General features: G+C 42.5%; 1 protein-coding gene across 1 annotated transcript; it reads left to right on the top strand.

Annotated features, from left to right (window-relative positions):
- Positions 1-7,287: 7,287 nt before the first annotated feature.
- ufm1 (ubiquitin-fold modifier 1) lies at positions 7,288-15,595 on the top strand. The gene is made up of 6 exons (XM_056247749.1): positions 7,288-7,437; positions 7,543-7,599; positions 9,035-9,092; positions 11,764-11,803; positions 13,330-13,362; positions 14,377-15,595. Coding segments are annotated over exons 1-6 (273 nt in total). The 5' UTR covers positions 7,288-7,435; the 3' UTR covers positions 14,460-15,595.
- The last annotated feature ends 547 nt before the right edge of the window (positions 15,596-16,142 follow it).

Here is a 16,142-nt window from a genome sequence, read left to right as displayed (position 1 = left end):
CCTTCTTTTCTCTATATCTAAAAGAGCCGAGCGTCTTTTTAAAGATGTCTCGTTTTTCCTGCGGCTCTTGCCGCGCTCCTCTCGAGGACGGAGACCGCCATGTCATTTGCGCTCTCTGCCTGGGACTCGAGCACGCAGAACTCGCCCTCGCGGATGGAGGATGCGACTTCTGTGAGAGCCTGCCGTTGTCGTCCCTGCGGGCACGACTTCTGGCGGCAAAATCCGCTCCCGCGCCGCCTCTCTCTTCGCCGCGTAAAAAGAAACGCCGCTCCCAGAGGCCGCCGGAGCCCCCTGCGGAACCATGCGGGCCGCCGCCGCCGCTTCCCGCTTCCCGCTCTCCCTCCCCGCCCCAGCCGGACATACAGTTGCCGCCGAGTGGCCGCTCTGTCGCTTCCGATGACGCCGCGGAGGAGAAGGATTCCTGTTCACTGCTCGCGTCAGACAGTGAGGAATGGTCATCTCTCGGATCCACGAGAGAGTCGGCGGGGATCCGCGCCGGGATAGAGGAGGAACTAATGCGCCTCCTCTCACAGGCCGTCGAACGCCTCGGTCTCGAGTGGTCTCCTCCACCCGAGCAGGCCCCGAACCGGATGGACGGCAGCTTTTTTCATCGGCGCTCGACCCCCGCGTGCAACCGGGCCGCCCCATTCCTGCCTGAACTTCACACAGAGCTGACGAAGTCCTGGAATGCCCCGCTCTCGGCTAGAAACCGCTCCGATATATCCGCCTCGCTGCGCTCGGTGGACGGAGCCGCCGAAAAAGGTTATTCAGCCATGCCGCCCGTTGAGGACTTGGTCGCCGCACACCTCTGCCCGCCCTCTGCTAGATGGCGCTCTTCCCCCACGCTTCCTTCGAAAGCTTGCAGAGCGACCTCGAGCTTTCATGCTCGCGCCTACGCCGCCACCGGTCAGGCCGCCGCAGCGCTGCATTCTATGTCTGTCCTCCAAGTGTTACAGAGCGATATTCTCCGTGAGTGGGCCGAGAGCGGTAGAAACCCCTCCCCCGCTGTCACGGATCTGAGAAGTGCTACGGACCTCACCCTTCGCGCCACTAAAGCCGCCGCACAAGCTCTGGGGAGATGCATGTCCAGCCTTTGTGTATCCGAGAGACACTTATGGCTCACGCTCGCCGACATGGGAGATTCTGAGCGCGCCGCGTTCCTTAACGCGCCCCTCTCCCCGACGGGCCTTTTTGGATCTGCTGTCACGGGAATTGTCGATCGCTTTTCCGAGGTCCAGAAAGCCACTCAGGCCATGAATTTGTTTCTGCCCCGCCGCGCTAGCTCTTCCGCAGGCCGCTCTCGCGAGCCTCCTGCCAGAGCTCCACCACAGCGCCCTCCTCCGCAGACTCAAACAGCCCAGCGCAGACAGGGCGGCCGCCCTCGCTCTCGCTCTGACAGCCGCCGCAGACCGCCGCCCCCACGGGGCCCGCGACCCAAGATCACGCTGAAGCCTGATCATCAGAAGTCTGCCTAGCAAAGTTAAGAAAACGACGGCGCTCTCCCGCTGCGGCCGGACCGCCGTCAAAGCTTCGCCCTCTGCCAGTCCCCGTTGTTTCGCCGACTGCTGTAGTGTTGACCGCCACAAACAAGCCGGTGTCCCAGCCCGCTTGCGAGCGACAAAAAGCCGTTTTCACGGCTACCCAGAGAAATCTCAAAAAGAGAAAATATGCCAGTTGTGTAGAAAATGTGCCCACAATCATGTGTTCACCCATACACACAAGCATAACATATCCCGTGTCTCTCTCAGAGCCCCATCACATGAAACGGGCACAGCCCGCTCTAATATCAGAGAACATAAACACGCCCACGAGCTCATGCGCGTGTCCCCTCTCTGCTCGCTCTGTTTCACGGCCCATAGACTCCTCTCTGAGTGCAAATCCCGTTGCCACACACATTCAAAGCGCGCCCACACACTGTGTCCAGCCCGCTATGTGCAGCAATCAGGGCGATATAGCCATTCGGCCACTAGCCGCATGCTCCAAAGCGTGGGAAGCCATTCCAGGCATTTCCCCGTGGGTGCTAAGCATTATAAAGAACGGCTATCTGCTACAGTTTCGCCGCCGCCCACCTCGTGCGCGTGCTCGGCTCGAATCTACTGTCAGCCCGCTGGCCGCCGGCACGCTCCGCTCAGAAATTGCGACGCTGTTGCAAAAGGGCGCCATAGAGAGAGTCCCACCATCTATGACCGAGTCGGGGTTTTACGGCCGTTATTTTCTGGTTCCCAAGAAAGACGGCGGCCTCAGACCGATTTTAGATCTCAGGTTTTTGAACAAAGTGCTCATGAAGAGACCGTTCAAGGTGCTCACTACCAGGAAACTCCTCGCGCAGGTGCGCCAGGGGGACTGGTTCGTCTCTCTAGACCTGAAAGACGCCTATTTTCAGATCCAGATAAATCCCCGTCACAGGCCATTCTTACGTTTCGCCTTCGAGGGTCATGTCTATCAATACGCCGTTCTCCCGTTCGGCTTATCCCTGGCGCCCCGTACATTCACGAAGTGCATGGATACGGCGCTCGCCCCCCTGCGGAGCCAGGGGCTGCGTATATTGAATTATCTGGACGACTGGCTGATTTTGGCCCAATCACAGACGGAGCTTCTGTCGCACCGCGCAGTTCTCCTCGACCATCTGAGAACGCTGGGCCTCTCTGTCAACTGGACAAAGAGCTCCCTTCAACCCAGTCAATCGATTTCCTTTCTAGGAATAGATTTGAACTCGGTCACGATGACGGCTCGCCTGTCCACACAGCGCGCGCACAGTGTTCAGCGACTGGCCGCCTCGTTTCAGATGGGCACCCGCACACCTCTGAAAACTTTTCAGAGGATGCTGGGTTACATGGCCTCAGCCTCCGCTGTGCTTCAGCTGGGCCTTCTGCACATGCGCCCGCTTCAGCTTTGGTTAAACAGCCGTGTACCCCACCGCGCGTGGAACACGGGCCGCCAGCTGATCAGAGTTACGCAGACATGTCTCACGGCGCTGCAGCCATGGACAGTAGCAGAATGGTTTCGGCAGGGCGTCACGATGGGGACCTTTTCCCGCCGAAAAGTCATCTCGACAGATGCATCCAACACGGGTTGGGGTGCAGTCTGCGAGGGCTCACCGGCCTTCGGCCATTGGTCGACACAGGAAAGCCCCTTACACATAAACTGTCTGGAAATGCTTGCGGTCGAGAACGCGCTCTCGCGCTTCCTCCCGCTCATTCGGGGACACCACGTCCTGATCCGTTCGGACAACATGGCTGTGGTCTCCTATCTCAACCGTCAGGGCGGTGTCAGATCCAGGAATCTCTTCCTACTGACACACCGCATTTTAGTTTGGTCTCAGAGCCGCCTGCTCTCGCTCAGAGCGACGCATGTGCCGGGCCATCTGAACGACGGTCCAGACATACTGTCCAGGAACCTCATCTCCTCAGGAGAATGGTCCCTGAACACACAAACGGTCCAAATACTGTGGCGGCTATTCGGCAGAGCAGAAGTGGACCCTCTTCGCGTCAGAAGAGAACGCTCACTGCCCAATATTTTTTTCAAGGAGCGAGGACGCGCTAGCCCAGGAATGGCCTCGCCGCCCGCTCTATGCATTCCCTCCGATCGCTCTGCTACCACAGGTAATTCAGAGGATCAGGGACACACGCCACTCGGTGCTCCTCATAGCCCCGCGTTGGGAGAGTCAGAATTGGGTTCCGGAGCTCGCTCAGCTGTCACAGACAGCCCCGTGGCCCATCCCAGTCAGAGCAGATCTCCTCTCTCAAGCTCGCGGCACGATCTGGCACCCCCATCCACGGCGCTGGGCGCTACATGCATGGGTGATCAACGACTATTCGTCGATTTGCCAGAGGGAGTAAGAAACACTATCATCCAGGCTAGAGCACCTTCCACGAGAAGGCTCTATGCGTCTAAATGGTCTGTGTTCTCAAAATGGTGCACCGACAAACATCTGGACCCACGGTCATGCGAGGTGCCGTCTTTGCTTGTTTTCCTTCAAGAGATGCTGGACAAGGGCAGGTCCCCCTCCACTCTCAAGGTTTACGTGGCAGCCGTCGCGGCGTTCTCTGAACCCCGACGCGCTCAGTCTCTGGGCAAAGACGAGTTAGTCATCCGCTTCCTCAGGGGAGCTAAGAGGATGAACCCTCCGCGCCCCCCTTCGGTTCCTATCTGGGATCTTTCTATAGTTCTCGAAGCTATGAAAGCACCCCCGTTTGAACCGCTCGAGTCTGTGGACCTAAAATACCTCTCGCTCAAAACCGTTTTTCTGACGGCTCTGTCCTCAGTAAAACGCGTGGGGGATCTTCACGCGCTCTCATCCAGCGCCGCGTGTCTTGAGTTTGGACCGAATGATTCTGTTGTCATTCTCAAACCTAGGCATGGCTATGTCCCGAAGGCGATTGGTACCCCGTTCAGGGCTCAGATTATTTCCCTATCGGCTCTGCCTTCATCCGATAGTGAGCGCGACGCCAATCTCCTCTGCCCGGTGCGGGCTCTGAGATTGTACACTACGCGCGCTGCCGCGTTCAGACGCGCTGAGCAGCTTTCCGTGTCGTTTGGGGGGCGCACCAAAGGTCTGGCCGCCTCTAAACAGACACTGTCTAGATGGATAGTAGACGCTATCGCCTCTGCTTACGCATCTAAATGCCTGCCCTGCCCTCTGGGCATCAGGGCGCACTCCACTAGAGGCATGGCCTCATCGTGGGCATGGTCCTGTGGAATTTCCATTCATGACATTTGTGTGGCCGCGGGATGGGCCTCCCCGTCCACTTTTGTCAGATTTTACAACTTGGAAGTTCCCGCCTTGCAGGCAAAATTACTAGCTGTCTAACGACCAGCTCCCTAAGAAGCTGCATTACTGGGAGTCCCTCACACAACCGGTTCGCCCCTTGTGCTCTACTTAGATGCTTATGTATATACTTCATGTGCCCGCTCTGCCGGCCTCATATTACATTCACTCCACGTTAAAAATCCCCCGGTATCACCCTGGGATTCATGAGTGGATTCATAGCGCGCACGGCGTTGACCAGGTGTTCCCGCAGCGTAAGCTAGCTTACGCAATACGAGAGAACCTCTCGTAAGAGAACGAATCGGTTACCTAACGTAACCTCGGTTCTCTCTAGAAGAGGGAACGAGTATTGCGTTCCCGGCCGTGCTTGCGCTACTAGCGTTTCGCTTCACGCTGAAATAAATCAACATATAAGCCTGGGAGAGACTGTTATATACACCATAGCCACGCCCATTCTGGCGGGCCATGATGCAATGAGCGCGCGGGCGCTTCTCATTGGCAGCGGGTTCAGCCCCGCTCTCCCATAGGCTTAAGCAGTTCTCTCTGAGCGAACCAATGAGCTGCTAGCTAGCCTGCTCTAGGTCTGCCGCAGAGGAACTGCGTTGTCAATGGATACAAATTATGAAATAATTTTTTGGCTTCAAACTCTCAGCAAAGATGAATCTTTCCTGCAGCGTAAGCTAGCTTACGCAATACTCTTTCCCTCTTCTAGAGAGAACCGAGGTTACGTTAGGTAACCGATTCGTTCTCTCGCATGCGTCCTGGAAATCTCTTGAACTCTCGTCTCAGGCCCACAAGGAAGCAATGGAATAGTCGAATAAAGTCGTTATTTTTGTTTGTTTCCGCACAAAAAGTATTCTCGTCGCTTGATAAAGTTATAGTGGAGCCACTGTAGGCACATGAAATATATAAACATTTTCTTCAATGACTTTCTGGGCCGTCAAGTTTCACTCCCTTAGGAAGCCTGTAGCAGTGATCCACCTCTCAGATTTAATCAAAAATATCTTCATTTGTGCTCCGAAGATGAACGAAGGTCTTACGGGGTTGGTAGCATGAGGGTGAGTAATTAATGACTTAATTTTCATTTTTGGGTGAACTATCCCTTTAAGGAAACAATCCATTTTCCATTCTTGAATGTTAGATGAACGTTTAATGTATAAATGTTTGTATGCTAACGCTTTGAGAGCATTATTAAAGGCCAGATAAAGAACGAACGTTCTATTAACGTTACTGGAAAAGAACGTTTGTGCATAAGATGAGTTTGAGAGAACTTGCCAGAATAATAGGAAAGTTCTGACAACGTACCCTTATCTGCATTGGTGATACATAAAAATGTACGGTTATACACTTTATTTTAAGGTGTCCTTGTTACAGTGTAATTAGGCTTTACATTACTGAGTAATATTAATTAGCCTACTACATGTATTTACTATATAGGATTAGGGTTAGGATTAGGTTTGGTTAGGGTTAGTTGCATGTAATTATGCATAATGTATAGAAATGACTAGCCTATAGAAACTACATGTATGTTTAACAAGGACACTGTAAAATAAAGTGTTACTAAATTTACTTACTGAACTTCTTAAAAAATACATGCAGGTTTTATGTTTTAAAAAAAAAGTAAATACAAGACCTATTTTTGTTTTGTGCCTCTTCTTTTTTTACAGTAACTCTAGCCTAAATGTTGTACATGTTGAATACTTTGACGTGTAGGTCAAAGTCTTTAAATGGCAAGGCACAATGATAATGATATATAGGCAGGCCTTATATAGCCAATGCATTTTAATTTCGGCTCCAAAAAATATTCCACAACTTTAAAGCACAAGTTAGAGGTTTAACTTCCAGTGGTTTTACCATGAGACCCATGTCTAACTAAAATAAATTAGAATGACAAGCAGTTTTAAACACATCAATATTCAGAATTGGGATTTTGGCCTGTCCCTTAAAATTAACAATTATTTGTTGAAGAAAAAGAATAAATAGACCCTGTTTTGTTCCTTATTTGTGGGAATCATTTAATTTAATATTTAAAGAAATCAGTGGCGAATTAAGACTCTTTGGTGACAACTGATTTTTAACACAAAAACATTTCACAAAAATATGTTTGTTAGGTTTAAAATTCGAAACTGATTTCATATCCATTTACACCAGCTGGTTGAAGGTATTTTTGAGAAAAGTTATTATAGAGAAAATTGTTCAGCATATTTTGTGTGCAGATACCACTCCTGTTTTTAATGCATTTAAATAAATATTTACACATTTTACGTATGATTTAATACTTTTCGGGGAGTCTGCATATGCAATTCATCACTATTGCCCTTTATTTACATGTCTTAAATGTGTAGGTGCATTAACAACACACTTTACGGTAATACCCACTTCGAGTCAGCTTGAAACTTGCCTGACTGAAATGCACAAGCTGCAACCATTTCTGTTTTATCTGCTCTTGTTTTTTTTTTCTTTTCTTTTTTTTTTCTTTTTCTTTTTTTCTCTAAATTAGCTAAATATGATCCAATTCTATTAAATGTAACACTAGTTGATTGAAAAAGGGCAAATTGAGAGAGACGGAGAAGAGAGGGCCATCGAACAGATGACGTGTTACAGCAGGTCCTTGCATCTTCCGGGTCGGAGTAAACAGTGTGCGGTCTTCTCATACAAATCAGAAAAATGTAAGTAGTAAAGCCTTAATATCATATAACAACACTTTATTTTAATTATACGGTGTATTTCACCTTTAAATAAACTCCGTGAATATGTGTCTGTGTCTGCATTAGGTCGAAAGTAACGTTTAAAATCACGCTGACGTCGGACCCTCGGTTACCATATAAAGTGTGAGTGACACATCATTTAACACATGACACACACCATCAACATTACTATTCCTTTTTGAATTGTTTCATTAGCCCTGATTTTCTTCATTTTCTTGATTCTAATGGGAGCGTATATTATTATGTTCCGCAGCTCTGCTGTTTGAGGTTTTTTAATCTTGATTGCTTAATTCTATAATATATTAATTTATTCATTCATTCATTTCTTCGTTAAATAAGTAATTCATAGAATAATGGCCCAACTGGCCTCTATATATTTGAAAAATGATTATATTTTATAATTATTTTTATATATTTATATTATAATATATATTATAATTATTAAATTAATATTTAGTTTTAGCACAACTATCAACTGAGGAATGTAAGACAGTCCTTTAAGGCAAAATAAAATAGGTATAACCCGTTGATTAATCATAGTTTTTTTTTTTCTGATTCATCAGTACATTAAGACAGTTGTTTTGTATTACAAGTTTTCTGAAATGTTATAATTAATTAATGCACTCACGAGACACTAATTTGCATGCTTTTTCAGAACATAAATCAGAACATTAGATACAGCCAGGCTCAAAATTGTTTCATTTTGTTGATATATTAAAGTTTTTCAGAGGGGATTTTGGATAATATTCCCACTCTGTAAATTAGAAAAATATTACCATATTTTTAGGAAAAAAATATATTAAATAAATCAAGTGAAGAATATATACATATAAACCCCTTTGTAAAAACCTCAGAATATAGATAGAAATACATTTGGTGAATGTAAATGGTAATAAAGTGTAGATATCTGGCTCAAAAAGGTGTATTCAATTCAAATCTGCAGATGCAAATAGTTAATGTGTAATAAAATTAGTATAGCCTAAGTCTTAAATGTGTGTTTTGGATATGTTCTTTCCACTAGTCTGTATGAAGACATGTTATGGAAGCAAAATAGCCCAAAACCTCAAAATTGATCAGTGTCTTGCCTTATGACAAGCTGTTCTTAGTCTGTTTGCCATATTGATTGCAATTAATGTAATAGGGCTATGGTGGTAATCTATAAATGTCACAGACACTGTGTCTGATTGGTGGGCAGACACACTGACACTTGTGAGAGTGGTCTGTTAAGTGCCATTCAATTTCAAACTGACTGATTTACCAGCTGAGCTCAGTCTTGAGCACCTGCAATGCTGATGCACCGGCCAGTTTGGATGATATTTTTTACATGCAATGTTTTGAAAATGATCTCCTCGAGTGACAAGCGACCAGACATGAGCTGATAAAGATGACCAGGCAGAGAATAATTTGTTTTAAAACCAAATTAGACAGTAATATGTGTAATATGCTACTGTTGTGCATTATTTCTGGACAACACATTCTTTATGGTAACACTTTCTTTACAGGGTAGTTTTTTTTCTTCATTGTTACACAAAGATTCATCTGCATACTTGTATTTCAGATTAAGTGTACCCGAGAGCACGCCGTTCACTGCAGTTTTGAAATTTGCAGCAGAAGAGGTGAGTTGATTCATTGTCTGTTAAAAAATATAAAAAAAATATAATTTTTGGTGAAGTTGTTCACAGTTCTATTGCAACCTCATTTAAATTTTTGACAGATCTGCTGAGGTGTAGCACTATGTCTTTGCTTTAAAGCTTAGGTGCTTTTGTCTGACATTAGTTTCATATTTTATTTAAAACATGATCAAAATAATCTGCATGATATTGATGTTGATCTTCGACAATGGTTGTATTCCGACTGCCTTTCTGCTCAATTCTGGGAAATCATTGATTAAAATGGTCTATATCCCATAGCATGGATCATGATGTGAACTCCAATAGCTTTAATACTTTCTTTTTTTAGTCTGATTTATCTTTTTTGAGACACACTGCTCATCTCTGTCACAGCCTCGTTAAAATCTGAACATGATCATTGCAGAATTAGATAATCAAGTTGATTACCAATGTTAGTTTGACAACAGAAATTTCATTAGTAGGTATATATCAATATATGTTTTAGGGCTGCACGATTTGAGGAAAATGTCATATTGCGATTAATGAGGTCAATATTGCGATTGCGATATGCGATTGCGATATATAATAAACAAATGGTTTCATGAGTCAACTTGCTTGGTTCTAAAGTAAAATGCACACACAGGTTAGTGATCATTCTGTGTATTAATGTGTATTTCTCAACTCAAACTAGCAACAACAACTAAATGATTGATAACACCTATAATGGTAAATAAACCATTGATGTCTGGATAAAAATAACGACACTCCCCACATTTTAAACGTTAATTATAGCCATCCAACATTACAGTGATTCCATCAATACAATTAAAAGGTATCAACTTTTAAAATATTTATTAGGCTTAAAAAAAAATAACAGCTTTTAAATTAAGTGAAATTCAAACAATCCTCACATAAACCCATAATAAATGCCATATTTACCTGTGCCCTTCCTGTCTTAACAGGTAGGATTGAGGATTTATATACAGATTTATATACAGAAATTGAATAAAGTTATCAAACAGTCTGCGCTGCATGAATTATAAATTATATATTGACTAATCCTTATTAAAGCTACAAAACTTCTTTAGTCAAGAGCAGTGAGTAATTTTCTGTTCCCTTCGTTCTTTGATTAACTTTACTGGCGGAACGCTTTATTCGCTGCTGGCCCTTTAAGAGCAGCCGTTGCTGAGACGCGAATCTCACACGCGCCTCATTCTCTCACAAGCACAACTCTTTTCGTCCATCATAAGACTGCTCTTATGTTATGAAGATAATCGACAAAACGACATTTTGGCATAATTGTGTGTGTTATTGTTCGTTCAAGCTCGAAAGAGAACTGTATTCTGGCACCCGGTCTGTGCATGCGCATTATACATTTTTCTGTGAGTCACATTCAGGACATTCACAGGCAGCGCGCTCTCTTTTGACTTCTTGTCGTGCAAAATGGTTTTAAGGCATTTGCACGAAGAGCGGGATCATGTAACACTAGTCAAATGATGACAAAAAAGAAGAGATGCTGCGTTAATAGCCCTAATTTGTTTATTTCATATAAAATCGCGGCATTTTGCGTTATATAATCGCATAGGTTTGACATCGCGATTACGATTGCGATACGATTAATCGTGCAGCACTAATATTTTTGCAGATTAACCAAATGATGACTGGTATTATAAAGTTATACTATTTAAATAAAAAATGACATAAGAGATTGACCAAAGTTGTTGTTTCCTAATATGATATAGATTTTTATTTTTGCTCTTTATATATCAGTATCAGTGCCATTAAAAAACCCATTTCATTCGAGTACTCGATTCTTTTAAACTTGGCATAGGCATAGATAGAGACCAATTATTTAAACTGGAAAGTAAGGCCTTATCTTTTCAAGCTGATACAGTAATAAATAAATAAATCCTTTGAAATTGGGTAAAGATTTGTCGGAATCCTGTTGGCTGTGTGGTCTGTTTCACGACTGCATTCAGAGCATGACAGAACAACGCTGCAGATTAGCTTAGGTCGTTGCTCCTTTTTTGACATAATGAAATGCCACATCTGACAACCTCATAATAGGAAGATGTAATGCATCAAGTGGAAGCCAGAAAGAATGATAAAGTGATATTGAAAATTATATTTTCAGGTGTTTTTTTTTCACCCTTTCACTAATTATTTTTGTACTCCTGCCTCAGGTGATGGTAAAGTGATGGTTATGGGATCATTGTTTTTATTGTCTCTTTTCCTCCTGACAAAACCGACTGACAAAAAAGAAGGCAAATGAGAAACTGAATAAACCCCCACAAAAATCTGTATTCAAATAATTGAATATGCATTACAGCCTGTCATATTGCTTCCCATCAGTTGTATGCTGTTCAGTATTGTAGAAATAATTTCAGGACACCCAGAAAGTTTTTCATAGCTCCTTCAGAATGATTTTTTTTTTAACTTTGTGACAGTGACAGTTTCTTCAAAGATCAGCTCAGAGAGCTCTTTCCACACAAGTTTTGAAGGCTTCTGTTTTCTAGCACAGACTCTTTAAATCACCTGATGCATTGCAAACACACACTCAAGTTGAATTTGTTCTTATCCCTGCCTGGCAGTGGGACTGTACTGTGCTGTTGTGTCAGACTATCAGCAAGTTGTTGATGGATAAACATAAAACTATTTTTTTCTCTTTGATTCAAAGTTTAAAGTGCCAGCAGCCACCAGTGCCATCATTACAAACGGTAAGTTGTTGATATTATTATTGTCACTATCATAATGCTCATATTTGATCAAATTTTTAAACCAGTGGTTCTCAACCTTTTTGACACCAAGGCCTCCCATTGTCCATAACAATATTCAAAACTCCCTTGGCCCAGTTTTGTCTTAAAAACTGTAGCTAATTTCTGTAAAAAAAAAAAGGAATTACTATAATTATAATTAAAATTAAAATAATAACAAAAAAAAAATCACAAAGTTTTGAGAGCTGAATGATCTTCAGGGATCCCATTCTTTTTAACCAATGAATGTATATGGCTCTTCCAGTTATTTGTGATAAGGATAAGAATTCTTAAAACTATTTCTATTCAATAAAATATTTTAGATCTTGGAATAACTCGAAATATATATGTTCTTTATAAACATGCCCATGGTGATTTAAGATTTTATTAATAATTTACATGACTTTTCCGGGAAAAGAAATCACACTTTTAAAAATCTATCAAGTTTTCCAAGAGCATGGGAACCCTGTTTTTATATATTATATAGGCCTATATATATATATTTTTTTTTTCAAACAGTTGTTGAAAATATAAAAAAAATTGATTTCTAATTGTTTTAGCTTTTTTGTATTTTTTTTTTGTCTTATTTTAAATAATTTGAAGTCATCTTGAGGGTCCTTGGAAGTTTGCTGGGGCCCCTGGTTGGCCCTGCCCTTTTGGTTGAGAACCACTGCCTTAATGCAGAGTTTTAAACTTCACTAAAGTAGCCACCTAGCACCCACCCAGTGCACCCTAACAACCTCATAGCGACACCCTGGCAACCACTCACAACACATTTGAATCACCATTGGGTTGGGTTCTTCGATAACTGCACTAAAAAATAGCACAACTACAGTAGCCTAATTTACAAACAACTGACTCTTATGAACTAGTTATTTTTAGGTTCATTAGAACCAAAATTATTTTAGGTTAAAAATGATTTATTTATTTTAGGCAGTTGTGGCGTAATGGTTAGAGAGTCAGTCTGGTAACCTGAAGATCACGGGTTTGATTCTCAATACTGGCAGGAAATGACTGAGGTGCCCTTGAGCAAATGAATGGCTGCCCACTGCTCTGGGTGTGTGTGTCCGTGGTTTGCAGTGTGTGTGTTCACTACTCACTACCTCACTACTCCCGATGTGTGTGTACCATACCATACTTGGCCTTCACGTCATGTCTTTAATGAATCGGACAAAAAGGCTGGTGAATTCTTCACTAAAACTCACTGAATTCTGTCAGAGCAGATTCAAAATGAACCATTGTGTGTACTTGTATAGCTGTAGTTGGAGACTCCTTAATGCTGCGTCATGAGTAATTATTGAACAAATGCTAAACAGACCGAAAACATAACTCACCTCTCACAACGCATGGCAGTTATTGTAAATGAGATGGTTTGAATTGGGATTGTTCAGCATTTCGTTGCTGTCTGATTCATTGATTTGTTTTTAAGAATGATTGTTTTGTGTATGTATTCACATTGCTGATGTTCTTTGTGATTATGATTTGTGTAGATGGCATCGGAATCAACCCGGCGCAGACAGCAGGTCGGTGTCTCTACTTCACTCGATCAGGGCTGCCCTCTGCAGCAGCATCTAGCTGTAAATTGTTTCGATATATCCAAATATCACACAGGGGTGGAAATAGTGATATTTCTGTTCTTTTTGCCTGTGCAAATGCATGTTTGTTTATTTTGTCGGTGCTTTAATCCACCTTCCATATTTTTTAACTTCCTCTTCCCTGCATTTTCTCATCTTATGAAATGAGATACCTCATCTCACTCTCAGCATTTACATGCGCGGCTGAGATTTTCCAGCCTATCCTTTATAATCATCCGTATGCAAATGAAATGGATCCTTCTGTTTACTCCCTCATATTGTTCATGTTTATCCGCCTGGGGACCTTTTGAGAGATCGAATGATTTCCTTAGACTCCTTCAATAGACTCTGCATGTAAATTTCACATATTTCCTAATGAATATTGATGATGTGCTTGAATTATACAATTCCCCATTGTTGTGAGTTTATTCCTCTGACAAAATGTTTCTTTACAGATGTTTTCCATCCTGCATAGCTTGTCATTTAAGACTGAAGCCATCTGTCTCTAATCAATGGCGTTCTGTCAATGTTTTCTTCCCTAAGTGCCATGCTGCATGTAATCACATGAAAATGGCCTGTTATTTTTCATACATGTCATGGGTTGAGCCCTAAATGTCAAATGAGCTGTGATTCATTAGTTTTATAGCGACATGTCTAGCCTGACCCTATGCAGCAGGTTTGTATTATGGAGACATGCATCTTTAGCTTGGATTGAAGTTATACAATCACATGCTAAATATAGCCTATATTCAGACACCTGAATAGATTTATTTTCATATGCTGAGATGTGAGTTTCTTATAGCAGAGGGAACTGAGCAAGTTTTATGCAACATAAAAGGGCTTTCATATAATTGTATGAAGTTGTACCTAAAATTAACCAACAAAGATACTTTTATTTGATATGATTTTACTTGTAAATGTCCCATATGCTGGATGTAATGTCATGGATGTCTGATTCTACAGGAAATGTGTTCCTGAAACACGGCTCGGAGCTACGAATCATTCCCAGAGATCGGGTTGGAGGAGGTCGCCGACCCAGGATTTGACTATCTGGCGTTTTTCTGTCACAGACAATAAACATACTTGCGTATTTATTGTCCAGCCCTGAGGTGTCAACTCTCAGCTACTCAGGCACTGCTATGGCTCCAAGTCTGTCAGAGGACCTCTCAAATCTCACAGAGCTGCCATCATTTCCCCCGTTTCCAACATATAAACACACTGGACATTGTCGTTTTTGCCCCAGAATTTCAAACCAGTAGGTATTTTGATCTTTCACAAAATGTTCCAGCTGTATAGTTTAAGATCACATACTTAATGTGTTTGTAATGCATATTTTTATAGTCAATTTAATGACTTAAATAGATCATGTTTGTCAAATGAATCACTTTTTCTTTACATTTGTTTTATGGTCCCATTGTTTTGAGCTCTGCATTGTTATTATAGGCAGATAATGACAATGTCACCGTGATGAAAGTCCATCAGTTGTGTATCTCTGTAACTATACAAACTATAGTATGGTTAAAGAAGCTCTAAATATAATAAACTGAGCAATTCACAATATACTTACTATGTAAAAAATAACTCCACCATAGTTATTAAAAATTGCAATGTTACATAAACCAAATTGATGTCAAAGCTGCTTTTTGTAGTTTTCTTGGTCACTCAATTCAGCGGCTGTGTGCCTTTTCATTAAGGCTTAAAATCGTGACTGACTTCAAGAGCTGAACAGTACATCAGGCTAATGAATGATAGGCCTCTACCTTTGCTTTTACACCCTCCACTTACCCTCCTCTTACATTATTGCCATGCGTAGGAGAAGGGTCTGACTATTCAGAGTCATAATGGATCTTTCGTTTGTTTTAATAAAAGCAGGCATGCTGTGCCCTTTCCATGCCAGTCATTACTGGGAAAAGGGGAGAAGTGCATTATAAATACAGCAAGGCCAACATTATTCAAACACAGACATGTTACTCTGGGTCACATTTGAAAAGACATCGCTTGTCTCCAGCCTCATTTGGCAGGAAATGATGCGGTTTGTTCATTAGCCGTGGAAGAAGCTGTCCTTTTACGAAACCGAATGAGGTTGCCCGTATAACAAATGTCAAACTGAAAAGTAAAAAAGTTACAAGTACACTTCTGAGTGTTCATGTCATAAACATTAAAGAAAGCATTTAATACCAAACTGTATAGTGCCTTTTTTTCTTTTCTTTTTTGTTAAATATTTTCTGCTTGTTGTTGTGCTACTAAGGATGTTTTGTCTTTTTAATTTGTTCACTTAAGGTAAACTTAAACCATGTTTCAAAGCTTTAAATGGATAAAACAGGCTTCAAAAGTCTCCTTTATGGTACAAAGACATGATGTTGCTATTTGCATAAATTCAATCCTGTGCCATCTGTAAGAGGCAAGCAAATGAGAGAACTGTTGAATATTTATGTTCGGTATCGGGTATTTTATATAGGTGTTTTATAGGGTTTAAACAAGGCATTACTTGGCAACCTTTTTATCAGAGCATAAAGTCTTGTGATGGCACAGATATGGGCCAGCTAAAACCTAGGAAATAGTTAAGTACTGGGGTCTTGTTTTCTAACCGTGTTTTCGCTCATATTTCTATAGAAACTTAATTTGAACATTTCTAAGAGGTTTGTGAGAGATTGAAAGCTCACACAAAGGCTGATGTCTGAATTGCTGTTGTCAAATAAGTATAATTTATCTCCTGAGTGGCTGAATGT

This window comes from Rhinichthys klamathensis, unplaced genomic scaffold (genome assembly GCF_029890125.1).
Source record: "Rhinichthys klamathensis goyatoka isolate OS25496 unplaced genomic scaffold, OSU_Roscu_1.1 h1tg000050l_1, whole genome shotgun sequence".
Classification (NCBI taxonomy): domain Eukaryota; kingdom Metazoa; phylum Chordata; class Actinopteri; order Cypriniformes; family Leuciscidae; genus Rhinichthys; species Rhinichthys klamathensis.
The sequence above is the reverse complement of the archived record's forward strand: the minus strand, read 5'-3'. Positions and strand labels throughout refer to the sequence as shown.